At 35.4% G+C, this 20256-nt stretch overlaps 3 protein-coding genes across 5 annotated transcripts in view; 1 reads left to right on the top strand and 2 right to left on the bottom strand.

Moving 5' to 3' along the window:
• The window catches only part of LOC120624349 (protein KIAA0100), a 42229-nt gene extending 28820 nt beyond the window's left edge, over nt 1-13409 (bottom strand). The window contains exons 1-14 of the mRNA XM_039890828.1: nt 13315-13409; nt 12194-12320; nt 11663-11959; nt 10702-10956; nt 10168-10326; nt 9430-9519; nt 8403-8564; nt 6575-6719; nt 5793-5975; nt 5153-5361; nt 3994-4300; nt 2881-3228; nt 2005-2194; nt 472-640 (exon numbers count right to left, since the gene is read on the bottom strand). Of these exons, the coding sequence (XP_039746762.1) occupies nt 472-640; nt 2005-2194; nt 2881-3228; nt 3994-4300; nt 5153-5361; nt 5793-5975; nt 6575-6719; nt 8403-8564; nt 9430-9519; nt 10168-10326; nt 10702-10956; nt 11663-11959; nt 12194-12320; nt 13315-13373 (2700 nt within the window). The 5' untranslated portion in view covers nt 13374-13409. The remainder of the gene's footprint in view (nt 1-471; nt 641-2004; nt 2195-2880; nt 3229-3993; nt 4301-5152; nt 5362-5792; nt 5976-6574; nt 6720-8402; nt 8565-9429; nt 9520-10167; nt 10327-10701; nt 10957-11662; nt 11960-12193; nt 12321-13314) is intronic.
• Nucleotides 13410-14280: 871 nt separating this feature from the next.
• Nucleotides 14281-16886, bottom strand: LOC120624752 (39S ribosomal protein L50, mitochondrial). Its single transcript, XM_039891455.1, has 5 exons — nt 16708-16886; nt 16539-16624; nt 15654-15850; nt 14907-15026; nt 14281-14481 (listed from the first exon to the last, which is right to left on the bottom strand). Exons 1-5 carry the CDS (start codon nt 16750-16752, stop codon nt 14366-14368), a joined length of 564 nt encoding a protein of 187 aa, XP_039747389.1. The 5' UTR covers nt 16753-16886; the 3' UTR covers nt 14281-14365.
• A 290-nt stretch (nt 16887-17176) lies between these two features.
• Nucleotides 17177-20256, top strand: part of LOC120624750 (mediator of RNA polymerase II transcription subunit 13) — a 116792-nt gene continuing 113712 nt past the window's right edge. For all 3 annotated transcript variants that reach the window (XM_039891452.1, XM_039891453.1, XM_039891454.1), the window contains exon 1: nt 17177-17385. In XM_039891452.1, the coding sequence (XP_039747386.1) occupies nt 17317-17385 (69 nt within the window). In that variant the 5' untranslated portion in view covers nt 17177-17316. The remainder of the gene's footprint in view (nt 17386-20256) is intronic.

The raw sequence follows: 20256 nt of genomic DNA on the forward strand, positions 1-20256 counted from the left end.
GGTATGCTAACTAAGAAAGCACATGAGATAGCCGAGGTAATACACTCACGCGTGAGGTTATACTTAAAATTTTCCATGGTGACAGGCTAACAACTGTCTGAAAAGTAAAGTACTAGTAGAGCTTTTTGGGACAGAACTGGGGGGGAGTACTTTTTTTTTCTTTTCCTGGGTCTGTCTCAGTACTTGGTTGGTCTGAACCATCCGTTGTAAGTGTGACCCGGGGAAGTACTATCGCCATGTTTATTTCTGCCGCTAAACAGCATTGTCGCATAGCTGTGTTCAAGTCTTAAGGGCGTGGTTTGCGGTGCAATTACAGTGTGAACTGTTGCTCTGTTTATAGGCGATGGTTTTCCACTTACAATCAGGTGAGCCATCTGCTTGGTCAGTCAGTTATTAACATTTAAAAAAATAGTTACACAATAGAAAGGCGTAGCTGTAATTTCCACGCTTTAAAAATATAGAAATATTTACCTTAATATGTAAATCACTGGGTAATGGACTGTCCGAAGTGAATGGTTTCTTCTTGATGCCGTGAATTATTTTAATCCATTTAAAAAGTGAGACGAAGTCGCCCTGCACAGCTTCCGCCCATCGGTGCTTGTATGGGAATATTACGCGTACCAAACCTATGTTCACAGCCCTGAAATATAAATATGTAAACTTAAATAAATATACTACGACAGTTCAAATATCGCCATCTAGTCCCAAAGTAAGTAACTTGTGTTATGGGTACTAAGATAACTGATGAATAATGCCATGCGCCAATCAGCCGTCAATCAAATATAAAATATTATAACCTGTAGTATTTAGGAAGAATTCTGGTTTTAGCTCTATTCCCTTCATAAATTCAAATTCAAAATCAAGTAGGCCTAATATAAGCACTTTTGAAACGTCAAGTCTGTCTGTGTGTAGTGACTCTACCACCGATTCGGATGGCAGATTCTACCGAGAAGAAGCCGGCAAGAAACTCAGCAGTTGCTCTTTTCCAACATTAAAATTTACATTTTAAATTTCAAAATTCATTTTTCTATCTTTCGAGAGATGAAAGCGGAGCCGGATGCTTCCAAGCAACCTTGTCATTAAGAAATTCATCAATTGTATAATAACCTCGCTGTAATAAATGTGTTTTAACACATTCTTTAAACTTATGCACTGGTAAGTCCAAAATTACCTTAGGAATCATATTATAAAAGCGTATACTCAGTCCCACAAATGACTTCTGCACCTTTCGCAGACGATATGCAGATGTCACTAATCTATGACCATTTCTTGTAAGACTGTTTATATCCACTTTTTGCTTATAAAGACTAATATGTTGTCTTACAAATACTATATTGTTATAAATATATTGTGAGGCTACCGTAAGGATACTTATTTCTTTAAATTTTTCACGGAGGGATTCACGTGATTTAAGTTTATATATTGACCGTACAGCTCTTAATAATCTTATTTTCAATAAAGCGACCGCAATTTTCCTACAATCAGACTCCATTGAAGCTAGAATTGAGCTGTTAGTAAAAATAATTTGGTATATAAAAATTCAGCTTAAATTTTAGGAATTTCGTGTACTTTCTAGGACTTCCATGAGCATATGCGAAGAAATTATCATCATATAAAGGATTACGTAAACGATAAAAAAACTTCGGTGTGAACTATTGCCCTAACCAGATTGCTTGTTAAATATTTTCAAATGACAATGTGGTGATAATAAAAATAACACCGGCGGACATCAGGGCACGCTGGAACCCTCCTAGCTTTACTTTTAGGTTTATAAATTTAATAATCGCCATCAATACTCACTACTATGTACACATTTTGTATGTAATCAACGCATCAAAAGTGCCATCTATGTGCCTATTTGAATGAATAAATATTTGACTTTGGAATACGACAAAGAAAGACAAAAGAAAATTTTATTCGTATTAAAAAATCTGGTCTTTTGGTCACAACCACACCATTCCCAGTTTCCAGTTTTAATCTTTAGAACCGATATTTGTAACATACCAAACTTTGTTCCAAGGGAGTACAAATCCTTCGTTCGCCTTTCTTTCAACTCTGATGTCTGGATCATCAATAGCGCGCTCCATCGAGTATCCCTCCACGTTGATAATCTCATCTCCGTTTAACACCATCCTCAACTGACTCCACAGTATCGACAGACCGGCTTCGTGGTCGTAGGCTACTGTCATGTCATCTGGAAAAACATAAGGTAGTTTTATATTATTCGCAGTGTACTTTTGTATAATGTTTAAATTCTTTCATAAATTTTTGTCTGTTATAGTTATCCATAAATAAACCTACCTCTTTGCATCTAGTTAGTGTAAATTGCGCTGCCGTAATATTATGTAAATAAGATAAATAAATAAATCGTTTCGAGAAACTTAACGGAATAAGTATTTTCATTGAAAATGGAATTTCAAGTTAATTTATTTTATTTATTTAATCAAAAGTACATAAAGTTTTTATTTTTATTTCATTCCACTACTTGTTATCCCTTAACTGTAATTTCACCGCGTCCCTTATAGGTTTCTAAGCGACATCGCACCGGAACACTAAATCGTTTAGCGGCACGTTTTTTATCGGTAACTAGCCACGGCCAAAGCCTCCTACCAGACCAAACCAAAGAATTTTCAGAAATTATAAATTCCCAATTTGCCTCTTTCGGGATTCGATCCCGGGACCTCCTACCTAAATTCACAGCGCTCACCGTTGCGCCAGGGAGGTCGTCAATAGTTTTACAAGTTCGATTCAAAAGGTGTAAAACATTAGCACATTTGAGTTTTACCGTTACATTCTACTCTGTCGACAATAATTTGTCGGGTATAACTACATTCTATATTCTATTATTTTTTTATTTTATTAAACAAATAGAATACTTACCGGTAGTAAACAGCATGTTATTTTCATCGGACAAAATAAGACTGAGATTCGTTTCACTTTTGAACGAAACCCTCCAATCTATTGCTCTCTTACTCTTACTCACGCTACCTGTATCATTGTAACTCTGTCTTTTGACTCTAAATTCTTCCCTAAAACTCTTGACGGCTCTAACAAAAGTGAGTATTTTCAAATGCAAGTTAGCGCTCCATTGGAAAATTACATTCTCCAGGAATTGAAAGTCGAGTAAAACTGAGTTCCTTTCTTTTGAAGGCACGTGCTCAATCCTTGCTAATTTTACGTGGAAAAATGTAGTGAGCAGTTCATCCGATCTTTGGCAATGCACGTTACCTGGAGACGACAAAATTATATAAGTAAACACTTTTTATAACAGCGGATTAGTAATTGCCCCGAAAGTAAAACTGGGACCTTAGTTTCTACTGCCCAGATTTGCGCAAAGAAAACTTTTTCAACTTTCCTGACACTTACTGTGGCAATGGCATAAAAAAATCTGTATTCTTTAAAGTATCTTAATACATAGATGAACTTGACAGAGTCGTGTCACCTGACAATAAACCATGTATGAATTTAACGTTCCATTATTCGACCGTAGGTCAAAAAGTAAAATTAATAATGTATAAGCCCCGAGACACAAAAAATAAACTTTAAAAACTAACAAATTTAAGCGTCGCGTCACTGCGAACCTGCCATTGATCCCATTAAATTACCCACCTTCAAAACCTTACCCTTACATGTCATATTTAAAGTCATGGTTACCTTACCAAATACCTTCAATATCATTTCAATAACACAGTACCAAATTTCGAATCGACCAACAACCAACTATTAAAGAGCTGGTGATTTTAAAACGGTTGAACATATTTTCGTGAGACATGGCTAAGAACACTTGGGATGAAATTATCTATGACAAAGAAAAAAATAAAAAAAAACTAGTTCATCCGTCTGAGAGCTACGATACTACAGATAGATACACAGATAGAGACGTTAAACTTATAACGCTCCTCTTTTATAGCGTCGGGGGTTAATAGAATAATATTTCATCTGCAGTTCGCCCCGAGGGAAACATAACTTAAAAGAAAAGTAAGGTGTTCTTACCTTGATAAGGCACAATTTCCACCATCTTTAAGCCGGATACCACTGCGCCAGTTTTAACCATTGTCTTTTCCAAGGTCACAGCATCCACCCTTGTCATGATACACATCTTATCATTAATTATAAAGAACATATTAATATGAGACAATGCTACATTAACTGCGATACTGCATAACGATTCAGGAGCATTTTCTTGAGGTTTTACGGATGAGGTAGTTTTGTAGTCGTTTAGGCAATCCACAAACGATATCACGGTTTCCGCGATTGCAGTACTCCACTCGAGACGGAGGCAATCCATCATTGCTTCAATCTGTAACATTAAGACTTGCATGAGTGTTATTTTTATGATTTGCCCACCACTCAGTGGCGTGCATAGAGGGTATGCAGATGATATAAAATGAAGAAAATCTCCAATAAGAGTTATAAAAAAACTTAAGGATATGCATTGTAAGAGTTAGAAAAAGCCTACCCTTAAGTATTTATATCTCGTACTGGTGATTTCCTCATTTTATATCATCTGCATACCCTTTGCATACCCTCAATGCACGCCACTGCAGTACATCCCTACTGATTTCTGTATATTAAAAATCGTTCGGTATATAAAACCTATTTATTTATCCGAACTTATATGTATCCCACCTAAAGCCTAATTGAAGCGGTGATAGCGCATTGGGTAGAAGCACGCACATAACTTTTCTAATAATTAAAGTATCACTTGCTTCAACGGTGAAGGAAAACATCGTGAGGAAACCTGCTTACCTGAGAGCTACATAATGTTCTCAAAGTTGCGTTGGAGTCCACCAATCCACACTGGGCCAGTGTGGTGGACTACGGGTAACTTCTTCTCATTGTAGGAAGACCTGTGCTCTGTAGTGGGCTGTTAATGGATTGATGTGATGATGGTGATATGTATCCTATGCAAAATTTGGTCTGAACGGTTTTGCTTCTAGGGTAGGGTGATTTTGCTTTCTTTGTAGGAGAGTGTACTTGTTTTAAGTTGCGCAGAAACGGTCACAGTGTGCTTTAAGTTAAGATCAGCGCAGTGATAGATAGCATACTAAAAAAGCTGTATCAATGAAAATAAAAAATATATATTTTCAGGAGATTTCAGAAATTTGCTGTCCATTGTAGCTGATCCCAGACGAAGTATTTAAAACAATACCTTGGAATCTCTTGGCCCATGTGTGCCCCATTTGACTAACGCAACAGCCAATAAAGCAGAGCCCCACGAGTGGTGACGTCGTGGCGGCGGTTCTCTTCCACTGCCACTACCGCTACCACATCTGACCCATCCGCCGTCCACTAACAGCTCTGCACTCCAGTGGCGGGATCCTACCACTAGTTGAGCGACCACCCACTGGTATGGTTCGTCTATAACAACCCATGAAACTCACTTTTTGATAGTGTTCACATTTTAATTGCAAATAACTGAGATTTTTGGAATTTATTCTGTATTTTCACTCATCAAATCAAAATGTCAAACAAAAAACCAAAAATGCTTGATATCGTAATTCTCTCGGACTCAATACGGAAACAACCAATTATAATCTTTTTATTCTGGTATTATCTGCAGTGCACTTTTTTTTTAGCCAGGTATCATGGAATTCATTCATTATTGTATATGGAACTTATTAAAGAGAATTGTTATAATTTAAAGGACTAATTATTGAAAATGAGGTAGATATATTCTAATAGAAATCGAATAATTAGTAAGTAAATTTACCAGCTTATTCAAGATACATTTATTATTCAAGTATGTTGTGTAGAGATACGTTAAAGACACATTTATGTAAGCGACATACCTCTGGTATCCAGTAACTGGTCCAATTTGACCTTCAACCCGCTGCAGCCCGCCGACAGCGATGTGGCGGAATGTTCCGGCGCGTTGGAGCGTACAGCACGCAGTACTACGCCGCGCAACTCCGCGCAACCTTGCACTGCGCAACTGCAAGCGATGCGGGCCCACCAAGAATCTGTGTTCCATGCTGCAAAATTTTACAAATTATCATTCTTTAAAGTTGTGCAATTATTAAAATAATAGTAAAGCTTTGGTAATACTGACACTTTTGGATTATTGGAAAAAATTTGTTCAAAATATTTTAAATAGGGTACTGTTGTTTATTTTTTTTTATATAGCGCAATAATGTTACTCTTATTTAAATTTAACTTTATTATAAATGTTTTATATATTATTGTACAATGTTTTCCTGGGGAACGGGCCTGGTGGCTCGAGACACAGATTTACCTAATTCAAGCATCAGTCCCCATATAATAACTGTGTGTTTGTAGCCCGTAAGCTAAATTATATATTACATATATTATATAAGTAATGTGGAGAAATTAATAAATCATTCATTCATTTAATTTATAATTTTGAAAAAATTAAAAAAAAACTTTTTAGAGTAATAAAAAAATAGAAAACAGGACCGCAAAATCATACGACTCTCCCAAGACATATTATTATAAAATTCATTTATTTCAGCTTTCAGATCCATTTTGGAGGATGAACCTAAATAAACATTCTTAACATCCTATCACCTCGAATATACAAATAACTGTACAAAGAATATAGCTATGTACTAACCACTTCCAGTTGGTTCAATAACTTGCAACGGTTTGGATTTCTGCATCCGCTGCCAAGCTGAGTACCAGTGGAAGGCGTTGCTATGGTTGTACGTCAAATTTAGCGTGCTGATTATGAGGTATAAGTTCAGGACACCTTTCTCGAGCTTAAAATAAAGAGAAATCTTTGAATATATGTTAATCTTCTTCTTGTTTTATTTCTTCATCTTTTAGTAGTGTGCAATTAATGAGTGTAAGTAAAAAAATAAAAGAAACACAATCAAGTAGTTTTTCATATTTTGCTTCTGAAATTCGCTAAAAAATTATGTTCAAAGAAGTTCAATCGTTGTGTGGAAACTATAATAATAATAATAATATAGCAGTGCATTGGTCTACTGGGATCGAAAGATTATCACTGACAGGTATATTACAGCTAATAGACCTGATATAGTGCTAGTCGATCGATCAGTGCGCCGTGCAATAATTGTTGACATTACTATTCCACATGACGATAATCTGGTGAAAGCTGAAAAAGTATCTAAAAACTTGGACCTTGCGCACGAGATTACCGCCATGTGGAATGTTGAGTCGACAGTTATAGTTCCGATCGTCGTTTCAGTTATTGGTCTTCTCGCGAAAAGCTTCGACCAACATCTTAAGAAGCTTGGTTGGCTTGGTTGTTGGATCAAGGGTCGGATACAGAAGACAGTAGTCCTTGTAACGGTGAGTATTGTGAGCCCTGACCGCCGGTTGCTTGGGCATTCAAAAGTCCCGCAAGCGGAGGATGGACTTTTTTTCTTATAAATTTTTAAGTGTTTTCTGTTTTTGTAAGCACTATTAAGAATTAAAAAAAATGATAATCAATAAATAATAAATAAATATACTAAAACAATACACACATCTCCATCTAGCCCCCAAGTAAGCGTAGCTTGTGGTATGGGTACTAAGATGACTGATGAATATGTTTTATGAATAATATACCTAAATACTTATAATATACACACTGAAAAACATTTATGTTCTTCACACAAACATTTTCGGGTCGCTGCAGACTGCGCCAATCGCCGTTCTAATAATAGTGTTAGACATTGATAAACGAAACTATATTGTTTGTAAGAAAATACTATTTTTTTTCTAATACTAGTGTTAGAAAATAATTAGTATTTTCTTACACACCTTGTTTTTGTACATCAAAAAATCAGGAGGTCCTAATTCATCTCTGAGTTTGAAGTATGGGATTTTCTACCTACGTTTACTTATACGATCGCGTGGAAGTTAACTACGTTTAATATGGTATCGAATGAGCGCCATCTATTGACAATACGTTATATTTTATGCTATATTATATATTTTAATATTTTGACAACCTCCCTTGCGCAACGGTGAGCGCTGTGAATTTAAGCAGGAGGTCGCGGGTTCGATTCCTAGCAGGGCCAATTTGAGAATTTATAATTTATGAATTTTCTCTGGTCTGACCTAGTGGGCGACTTTGGCCGTGGCTAATTACCACCCTACCGACAAACACGTGCCGCTAAGCGATTAAGTGTTCGGGTGCGATGTCGCGTTGAAACCGATTAGGCGTATGACTACCAAACTCCCTAACAGATTAGCCCGTTACAAACATCAGGTGAGGTTGCAGTCAAAGACTAACTTGTAGTGGAATAAAAATTAAAAGAAAATACAGTATCCCAGTATTTTGACTAGATGACGCTCGTTCGATGCCATATCAATCTTGATTAACTGTCACGCGATTTAATAAGCAAACGTTCGTATGAATTCTCACACTTGGCACTCAGAAGTCGTGATAGCAAGTGTGTTTCAAATTTAAAAAATAAAGGGAAAATTTTAACCTTAGCATCCAACTTCAGTTTGTTAAGAAACATCAGCGTCTCATCGCTCGCAATCAGTTGCACTTGGTCCATCTGGAAAGCCACATACACTTGAGGTAGGCCTACGACTTCTGCCCCAGTGGGGCCTACAACCACGGAGGCGGCGCTAAATCTTGAGTTCACCTGAAAAAAGATAACTTACAAATTATTTAGAGATTGTTTTAATCATTGCAAATGGTACAAGTTTATAGATAGATGTAAATTTAGTTTATGTATTTGTATTTAGCTATTTGAATGTAGGTTTAAAATAATTTTACACCACGCTAATGTTTTCCTAATCCTGATCGCTTATAAGCGATAAGGCCGCCTTTTGTATTCTACTTCCGTATTTGTATTACTATTCTTCTTTTATTTCCCTAACTTTATAGTGGTGTGTGTACAAATAAAGAGTTAAATAAATAAGTTTCATAGTTCAGCTTTGTGTTGTCTCCTCAAAAAGTTTTCTACATATATTCATTTTTGTCTTATTATTTTTATTATTAAATTCTTTATTGAAAACACAAAAAACAAAATACTAAAAGAAACACAATAGATAAAATAAAATATTAAAAAACAACTTTAGGTGTGCAAAGGCAGTCTTATCGCTAAAGGGTTATCTCCCAGACATCCTCTGGCGAAAGTAGTTGTTATAAGGAACTGATTGGTGCGGCAATAATGATTAAATATCGGTTCTTATAGAATAGGTTACAATCAAATTCAATATAAATATTAAATAGTATTTAATATTATTTTTTGTATCATATAAACCCTTCTCAATCTGTGAGGAGACTCGTGCCCTGTAGTGTACCGGTATTGGTTTTTAATGATGTTCATCTTTTTAGTGACGTCACATCAAAATAAGTTCTCAAAACACCTTCTACCCGCGCGGGTGTGTCAAGAGGCGATATCGATGAAACAGTATTTTATTTTCGAACTTTAAGCAAGCCATTGAAGTTTTGCAATATATCTCAACATTTCAATAATTCTGATACATTAATATTTCTTTTACCTGTAAGCTTTGCACAGATGTCTCAAAGCTTGTCCGTGTGATATTGTCCACGCAAGTAATTTTCGTTGTATCGATTTTTAAACTAAATATCTGCAAATAAGAAATGAAGCGATGAAGTCAATTTTTCACCAACATGCCTATAAAATCTTATAGCTTATAAAGTATAAACTATAATATTATTACGAATAGTAAGAAAAAACTACAGAGTAAATATTTACAAATAACTTTTTATTAAAAAGAAAAAGAGTAAAAATGAAGATAAACGACAAGTCATAAAAGGATTCGGCTCGTAACAGATTATGAGTGACAAAGCTTTCAATTAAAATACGCCGGACTAGCCATTTGATTCAACGAAAGGACTGTGTTCATCAGTGTTTTTTATCACAACATATTAAAGGACCTCGCGGCAAACCGAGAATAATGCTCGTTTTGACTAAACCTAGGCATCGCCTAAATCGAATGCCTAATGATTGAGGCTAAGTCTATAGAAATACGTTTCACCAATTGTTAGGTGATAACTATTGATGAATGGTTGTTGTATGGCTAGGAATCTCCTTAGTTAAGGCGTTACTTATTTGGGCATTGCCTAGTTCGTCGTTAGTGAAATTGGGCATGCGAGAACAATCTAGATGCGCAGTAGCAGAACTGACCCGAAAACAAATAGTGACAGATGGTAGGGAGAAAGGCCAGGCCATTACTCAATCTGGAGAACTCAGGCTAAAAATGCAATAATATCACCTTTGGTATAGCAGGCGAGAGTCTCGGTAGAATTGTAATATAATGATCTTCTTGAAAGTATCCCATAGATTTACGTTTTCTCTTTTTATTCTTCTGCAAGAAACTATACAGCTCATCAAGCACACATACTGTGGGATTGCTAACCACTATGTGAATTTTCTGTAACAAAATAAATGTTTATTTCTAAACCATAATTAATTGTTCAGGTATTTAGAATTTAGACTGTAAGGGCAACATAGCAAAAGTTTTATTATTTAATTAAAATCCAATCAAAATAAATCTTCAAAGCATCAAGATATTGTCTTTTTGTATATCAGTAAGGTTCAAAATATGAGACGACAGAATATCTGTCAGGGTGTCAGGGCGTGCTCACAAACTCAAAAGATTCAGAAATCTATATAAGCTGATATAATAATAAATATAAAAAGTAGATTGCTTGTGGCTTACAAGTAACTTTTTCAGCCCCTAATGACAGTAAAAGTCTGTAATAATCAAAAGGATATTGTTATGAAAGATAAGATAAATCAATCTAACCTCAACATTCAGAGGTCCATCAGCTTTCACAGTCCCCTCTATAAGTACACTGCAAGACGCCTCAGCGAGGCATTTTTTATCACTCACGATCTTCGATGTAGCGTCTACTATATTGGCGGAGAATACTAAAGCTCTTGCAGGCCCGCCCGCCGCGCCATCCGCATGGAGTTCTGATGCTGAGGCGTGGAGAGACCAAGCGTTATTAGCAGTGTCGTTTATTGTTACAGTGGCGTTAAATATGTGGACCCCCATGAACTGAAATTAAATAAAGAAAACATATATTATATATTCTTACTTCTGTACACATATTAAAAAGTAAAGAGGCTCTAGTAAAGTTCACCTCACATTTGATACTAAAGAGCTCAATCAACCTCTTGGATTCATGCTAGATTGGAGGGAAAATTTAAGTATGGATTTTAGTGAAGCATCCAGAGAATGAATTCTCACTACTACTTCATTAAAGTAGAGAAAGGTGAGAATACAATATCCTTGACTCTTTAGCCTCTTCAGTCTGCCATCTTTTGGCCTGGATGATTCAGTCAATCTTATCACTTATAGACATTTTTATATGTAAATAAATACTAAATAAAATATATATTTATACTACGTCAATACACAAATCGCCTATACAATATACATAAATACTTATAATGTAAATGTTGGAAAATGTTTGTGTGAAGAACATTCATGTTTTTCACACAAACATTTTCTAGTTGTGGAAATTGAACCCACACCCTTGGTCTCAAAAAGCAGGGGCTATACTGTCTATACATGAACTTAAACATATTTTGGGAACCTACTTGTGCTGCATTCACTTAGTTTAAAAAAATACTTGTATGAATCAATAATGATGGCATCAATATAAATAAATATTATCTCAGACAATAATTACATTAAAGTAATTTAGGCTGGGCTCCATACTCCAATTTAAACCCGATTAAAAGCAAATTATTTATCATACCTGTGCAAACATTATCAGACTTGGAGGTAGTTTCTTGTTCCTGAAATCCAATAACTTTTGTTTTCCCATAGCAGCTAAATCTCTATTTAAACTGAAGTTATTTGCTTCATTATCAAGCACATCTGACCTGATGTTTGAATTTTGTTTAGAGAGTAAAGGCTTCAAAATAGTTTCAACCACAGCACTTCTCTTTTCTTCAGCATTGTTTGTTAATTCTAGGTTCTTTATCACCACAGATAGTAATTTGTTAATTTCAGAGTTAAAAAAACTGCTTCTGAATGATACCTCTTCAATGTGCTTAAAACAATACAATATGTTTAATGCTTAAGAGTGTTATATTACAAAGACTTTTCATTTCCTTTTTTTTTTGCAATTCTTAGGTGCATAAATAAAATTAAACACAATCAAAATAATTTTAAAAAAGCCCTCTGCCCACCCTTTTTATGTACAAAAGGCATGCAGAGGGCAAAAGGGTTTTTTAAAAACGTTATAAAGTTAACAGGAATATAGCTTTTATTAAATTATACTTACTATTGAGTAGCCATCTTTTGACAGGCTTACATCACGCAAAATCAATTTTGGCACAGCTATTCTACCAATCTTTAGTTTTATGTGATACTTTCTTTTAAAAAGCCATGACAGCAAAGCTGGCAATAACCTGAAAGAGTATTATAATGTCAAATAATATGTTTTAGTTATAAAGGCATTAAACCTTACTGTCAAAACTCTTAAATGTACTTATATGCAAGAACCTCATGACCCATGGAAAGAACTGATGAGTTCTAGTTAAGAACTCTTTTAAGATGATCTAAAGAGTAATTATAATCCTGCTTCCTTGCTCTGTTGTACAATTTATATATAAGTCTTCCTATTAGTCCAGAACCTTGATTATGCTGTGTTAACTCTAGTCGAAGCATATAACTTACTACTTCACTTGTTTTATTGATGAAAGACAATAAGAAAATTATGCATGTTTCCTTTGGTTGCATGCCCTGCTTAATGTCAATATGTTCCTGTAGAAATGTTTAAATGCTTTTTCAACTGCCTCATTGGTATCTTCAACTATGGATTCTGAGGTCCTAGTCCCTAGCATTGGGTTTTTTGTCTGTTAATAACCCTGTGCTACCATGTAGTTGGAAAATTGGTAGTATTCACATGCTTCAGAGAGCATGTTAAGCCCACCCACCTGCATTGGAGCAGTGTGGTAGGTTGTCTAATCTATTGTTTCTATGAGAGAGGAACCTGTGCCCAGCGGTAAGGTGTTAACTGATGGATGATGAAGATGATCGAGGTAGATAAAGCTATTATATCTAAGCTAATAAGTAATATCTCTCCAACACAAACTCAAGTCTTGTTATATGAGTTCTAGTTTAGGCAAAGAACATACAAGAAAAATTGTGGATCGAACTATTTAGATAATTTCAAGGTAGTTTTCACTTAGCCTTCATTATTAGTCTAATTAGAAAGTTACTACGTTTGAACAAAGTTAAGCCAATTTTCGTATTTGGCAGTTATAATCACACAGAAATGCTAGGGAATAAATTTAGCATATCATTGTAAATATATAATACTGTTAATACATTGACCCCCGGCAAGTTTTGTATAAAAATAAAGCTTATGTCAACACAAACATTGCTGTCGAATCGACTTACCACGAAACACACGAATAAATAACGATAAAAATAAAACACAATAATAGTAGTATATTCATTTTTATATTCAGCGTACATTCCTTTATTTCATAACTAAATTATTACTTTAAATACAATCATTTTTATAAAATTTCGCGTAAAAATTTTAACTTGTTCACAATTCAGAATTAATTTGATATGTCAAAGTCATTGTCAAATACTTTAAGTAGGTGTATGAAGTTTACAGTTCCGTTCAGTAATCTGATAATCTAATACTAAGAAAAGGTACTAAATTTGAAATCTAAAATCTTTTAAATTCTGAATAAATTGACCTTCTTACACCGATTTGACTTTTACAGAGCTTAATTGATTAGTTTAAGTCAGTTGTCCCTTTTTGTTCTTCTTTTTTTTATCACACCACAACTAAGCACTTGACTGCAATCTCACCTGCTGGTAAGTGATGTTACAGTCTAAGATGGTAATGGGCAAATCTGTTAGGGGTTTCGAACATTTAATAAACCTATAGATACTATAGAAACCGATAAGGGGTTATCGGTCTCTACGCGACATCGTACCACATCGCTTAATCGCTTAGAGGCACGTCTCTGTTGGTAGGGTTTCCTAGTTACCAGCGACGCCCAAAGCCTCCCACCAAACCAGACTAGAAAGTATTCATTTAACAGAATAATATAATAGGTGACACGGCCGCGGCAGTGCCTTCACCAAGTCGAGTACAGCCATACCATACTTTTTCGAAGCTATTAAGAGCACTCCCACTATAATGTGGATGAGTGATGTGTGAATTCTTTGTGGATTCAGTCTGAATACTGAATTTCTTTTTACTGAGTAAGGGAATATACAGGACACATAGGATATTTTTAATACTTTCAAGTGCAAATAAAAGAGTTCAATTATGTTTAAATCATTCACAATAATGGGAAGTTAACGATAAATGTTTATATTAATTCAGGATAAAGAAAACTCCCATTTTTCATATCATTTATGATGACTTTATTATTTGTTTACCTACTGTCTCTAACAACACCTAATAACATTCGGAAATAAATACATTTTAAGGCCATGATCTCTTAGCAGTGAAGCCTTCATGTTTTTTCCTAGTTTTGAGACCAGACACAATGGTTGAGCTTTTTGGGAACACAGACTTTCCATTGAACAGGGTATCTTTATCTGAAACAAGAATTTAATTAGTGCTAGTAGAAGACAATGTTTAGTAAAATATCTTAAAGTAATTTATAAGTTTAGATTAATATTGTTATATATTATGTTCAAAATATTTATTTTATATAATAAATAGAAGCAAAAAAGAATAATCCACAAGTATATTATATGGTTAAAAGGAGATCTCAGGGTAATAGTTAAGATATGAAAGTAATTGTTAATGAAATAAAAAAAATATATATTATTTATAATATTATTATTATAATATAATTGGTTGTGAAGTTAGTTAAAAAGTGATGTTATTTCAGTCATACATTATTTTCTCAAACAAATTAACAGGGATAAAGAAAGAAAGCAATTCTTTTACATTTGAAAGGGCTTGGCTTCATCAGGGTTTCAAAAAATACTACAAAAAAGTGTATAATTAGATTTACCTGGATGGAATCTAACATAATCCTCTTGGATATGTAAATTCTTTGGCAGATCCATTTTTTTTAAACTGTCGAATGGAGTTTTCGTATCAATGGGCGTTTCATAGAATTGCCTTAGGTCATCTGAAATATTTTAAATATTGTACTATAAAAAAATTACTGTGAAAGTAGTTTTAGTCTTGAACTAAAATCTCCCACAATGCTTATACAATTTAAATTAATAAACAAATGAAGTATCTGAATCACAGTCATTGAATACTATGTACACATTTTATATATTGTTGCATCAAAAGTGCACTCTACAGGCCTATTTATGTAGAGAAATATTTGATGTTGAGTTTGATTTTACTATCTCTAAATCTGCCCAGGAGATGCTATAATAGGCAGGAGATGAAAATTAAATCCCCTGATAAGGGATGAAATTTACATGCCCACCTGCCCATAGCACTGTAATAGGGAATAGGAGGAGTTTTCTGACTTATTATTACACATTGTATATTTCTTCGGCAATTCACCAACATTTGATAAATAAATGAATTTTTAATTTAATTAGTTTTTTAATTTCCATATCCATTTAGACCATGGTCTGGTGTGCTGTGTGTACAGCTGCTCCTTGCCATTTGTTAAGTGCCCTATTACAACCTTGTAGGGAGTCTCCCAATGCTGAGTTTATCATTGCGGGGATACTATTTGAGTACATTGGCACCCTATATCCCATGGTCTCATGTCAAATAAAATAAATATACTTACCAACTGTCTCAATGGTGTGCAATAATGAGTTAGGCACGCTATGTCCAGTTTCATCAAAGCATGCCTTTAAAACAGTATACTTGAGTTCTAGAGAATCCAACTCGCTGTCAGTTTTGAGCCCATTATCAGAACATATCTTAACTATGGTCTCATCAATGTCAGCCGGTGGATCCCATGGCTTATTTGGACGAAGGAATCTGAAAATATATTTTATAATTTTATCTTGTTAATACCTTGTCAATGTACTGGTGTTCCTGTCAGCAACCAGGAAATATAGATAGTGGTGATTCCAACCCATTGGCAACACAGACATAGAGACATAGAGACATAGAATAAGGCCCTTAAAAGCAAAAAGTTACCTAAAAGGAGGGCAAAAATAGGAGGCCTTTACATAACAGCAACCTATGACACACTGGGGTCCTAAAAACCATAGGGCAGAGTGGCATTCATACACAGTATACACAAAGGACATATCAAATGAAAAAAAACTCCAGTGCAAGTTATAAAACACTTAAGAGTAAGCATTGTACAAGTAATAAAAAGCCAGTTAGGTGTTTAGCTCATACAACAATAAGATTTAATAACTTGTACTGTAGATTATTTTTATTTTATATCATCTGTCTGTGTGTCTGTGTAGTGCATCCCTCGAATCCTGCAGTATGCATTTCACAATGCCTTTAATAACATCTTTTCATACTTAGGTTGGCAAGATCTGACAATGCATATGAACAATCCACTTGAAGAAAATTGTATTTCCAACCATGACGTTTGAGAAAAAGTGAATTAGAAATATGGTAACTAATAAATAAAACTTGTTTTAGTTTAACCTTGTGCTTTTCTTATTATACAATATTATATAAAATGATAATATTTATATTTCTTTACCCTCTAGCTGCAAGTGATTCAGCAGATGCTTGTAATTTCTTATCTATTTTGGGGAATTTAGCTTGTTTATTCCTAACAGTTGTAATCTGAAAATATATTTCATTTTGAAAATTAAACACATTTTACAATATAAATAGATCAATCATGCTAAATAATGTTTTAATATAACCTGAAAATTTATACATGTCGAAGTGCGTAATAAATTCCTAAACATTATTAATTATTTATTAATTAGAACTTCTTCTTGCTAATATGCTAGTGCTATTCAAAAACGCTATTGTATTTTATTTTTTTCGGTCGTATTTAATTTTTTTAATTTGACGTTGCCTTTTCATAATAAATCACAATAAACGCCGTTTCGTTTCACGCACGCGTGCAACAAGTAAGCAAGGCCGTAAGTAACTTGCTTGCTTACTTGTTGAATGTTTTAAATACAAGTTGTCAGGAGTACATTTGTTAATACAAAATAATATATTAAAAAATATATTCTTTTTAAAATGTTAATAAATATATGGTATACATTGTTTCAATACGTAGTTCATTTCAATACGTAAGATGGAACGTTAAAAAATTTCTGGACGAATTTAGTTCCTGTAGTTACCGTCCAGTGCGCTAGTATCGGCTTGGGTTGTTGTTTCCTATCCGCCATTTTCCAGTCGCCATTGAAAGGTGAAAACTTCACTAAATGTCGGTGATGATTTTAAGATTTTGAGTGGTTTCTTTAAGATTGAATCAGTTTTTAGTGTTGTGAAATGAAAATGAAGTGCCCCGGACTACCATGACGCATCAAAATCACCAAACAAACGGTGCAAGTCTCGAGGATTGCCACACAAACTTCTTCGCCTTGGTAAGTCACTTTTACATTGATGAAAGAACTCGTAGGTACTTTTCTTTCGAAATCATTATGATTATCGTTGTAATGATAATGTCTGCTTTTGTTTAACGCAATCGTATTTACCATTTTGCTGTAAGTCAACAATAAATCTACAATCCAAACGGTCCAATTATCGTTACTCGATGCTGTTAAACAAAAATCACCTCTATGATAATACAGCAATGGCATCGATCAGTTGCGTTAAACATTTTGTATGGAAGAATCCATGCTTAGTCGGTACATGTCACTCGACCGTTAGTCATCCTGGCATCGTACTCCCAGCAGTGGAGTCATGTCGTGTTGCTAACCCACAGAATGTCATCGCATTCAGCGAGCGAGGCCACAAGAAGCCACAGGCCCATAGAGGTCATTTTAAATTCAGCTTGCCGCAACGCGCACCGTAATGCGTTCGCGAGACTAGTTTCGCGTTCGCCAGGTCGAGGAAATAACTTTCTTATTACTTGCATTCTTCTACGCTCGGTTCGATACTGCGACACAATGTGTGATAGTGTTCATGTTTATGTATTAAGAAACGGTCAGGTCATTCATTATCAGCGTGTTGTAGTGTAGAGGCGCTTTGCGTAACAATCGTATTTTGTAGCTGGCGCGAATTTTATCAGATTGTGTTCGGTTGAGGATTAGCGGCGGGTGGAGAGGAGCCGGGGGTCGGGGTGGGAGGGTGGAGGCGGTCGGTCGTCCTCGCGCGGAGAGCAGCCCGGCGCCATTTCCACCTGACGGCTGACGCGTTGCCACATCTCGGCCGCGCGCGCCTGCACCCGTCTCCCTCGGGCCGCGGCCGTCGCCACTCGCTCCGCCTATCTCAACTCTCGAGCGATACAAATTACCGATTTCTTGCCCTGCCTGCTTATTGTCTAATTATTTATGCGACGTTCGCGGACACAGCTTTTGTTGTGAGGAATGCTTTCGTTTACATCGCCCGATCGTGGGCCGGTGACGCATCGACCTACTAGGCTGACATTGCGTCGGGTTCAATACACTTTAGATCGCATATAACATGATTTTTTAAAACAAAATTGAACAATAGCTTCACTGTAAATTTATACCCTATTACCCTCTCAAATAATGTTATAAACAACCTTCACGCAATATAAATAAGTCTTATTTTATTTTTAAAAATGAGGCAGTAATGTTCTAACTTTTAATATTGTTTACAGTTTGCATTACACTGCTCAACTTGCTAGACTAGTACTTAATGATATAGCGTCCTAAAGACCTACTTTCTATAATATAACACGTCACTTTAAATAGGTTATTAATGTTTTCATTACTTGACCTTCGCTTAGCTTACGACTCGAGCAATATGTTTTATTCTGTATCAACATATTAACTTTAAAGCTTCGATCAAAAATTGTATGGCAGTTGTAATGAAATTTTACAATAGACCATTATTTAGTTGCCGATAACCGTTTCCTAATACAAAGCAATTGGCGTTGTTACTATTTGCGCAGAAAAACAAACGTGCATCCATAACTACAGTAGGTAACCGTAGTTTTGTAATACCGATGCATTCCTATTATGGGTCTTAATGACCGAGCTTGCCGTCTCTGTCCTACGCCACGCGCCGGTTGCGCGTAAAAGAGATAGCAGACGAAGGCAGTTTTTCGCGCTTCTTTAGCATTGAAAATCAGAAAACAAATAATATGTTTCAAGACGAAACGATTGTTAAGGCATTGTGGTTTCGAAAATTAGCGCTCAATCAAACTCTTATAGCTATTAAATTTTTTATTTAATTGTCCGTAGGTATGATAACTACTCGTATATTCAAAAGTCGCATTAACCCCTAAGCTTGACCCCTGATTCCTTACGCCGTCCGTGTACAGACTACAGGCTCCATCCATGTCTCGGCGATCTACAAACTGATATTAATAATAATTATAATTTTGGAAAAAAGAGAATCATATAATCCTCCAACCTCTCACTTCACCCCCTATGTGTATGGATTTCCGAACTAAACAGCAAAGCTTATAATGAAGTCTTACCTAATTTAATAATCCCCGTCGGGCAACGCTTCCAACGGTGCCTTATATGAGGTCCGAGCCCTATTGGCGACGCCCTTAAACTCGAGGGCTCAACCTCTTATATTTTTCCGTTAGCCCCAATCACGTTTTTTATCGTAAGAAAGGCTAGCTTTGCGCCACGAGGATATCGAGAGGTTATGTTAGGCTGTTCTACTGACGAAAGCTCCACAGTTTTCCTGATCCAAGGACATTTCTTTTGCATACAATCTCGACTCTGTCAGTATATATCCGCTGGGGCGGAAGCACGTTAGGCATAACGTATCCAGTTTCCCCAGTCAAAACAACAGTACACCCGTGAACTAGAGGACCCATGGTGGACAACTTCTTCCCAATTTCCCATATCAACCAATCTGGATTCTGGTTAACAGTTATATTATGTGATCCACATTATTGCTATTCTACACTCGTTTATCAAGGCAGTTCATCTTTAATCTGCAAATGTATATGTCCAAAATATCATACAATAACCTTCCTAGGTACTTCCTTCTCTAAGTTTGAAAAAAAAAACAGAATTTTTGAATCCTCCAAGCTTCCTTTGAGATTTGTGATGTCAACAGCAGCCTGCCATATCATTAGCAGTAGTATGTCCTTTGAATGATAGAGTCACTATTGACAGACAGACTTGACGTTTCATAGGTGGTTTTAGAGTAAGCCTGCTCGAAATAAAAGAGTTGGTTTTTTTTATTTTTTTTAATCTTCTTCCTGTGCAAATAATAGCGAAGAATTATTGGACAAAATAGTAATAGACGGACGGACGGAGTCAATTTTAAAGAACGGGCTGGGTTTATGTTCTTTTAGTTCTTGC

The sequence above is a fragment of the Pararge aegeria genome, chromosome 6 (genome assembly GCF_905163445.1).
Source record: "Pararge aegeria chromosome 6, ilParAegt1.1, whole genome shotgun sequence".
Lineage (NCBI taxonomy): Eukaryota > Metazoa > Arthropoda > Insecta > Lepidoptera > Nymphalidae > Pararge > Pararge aegeria.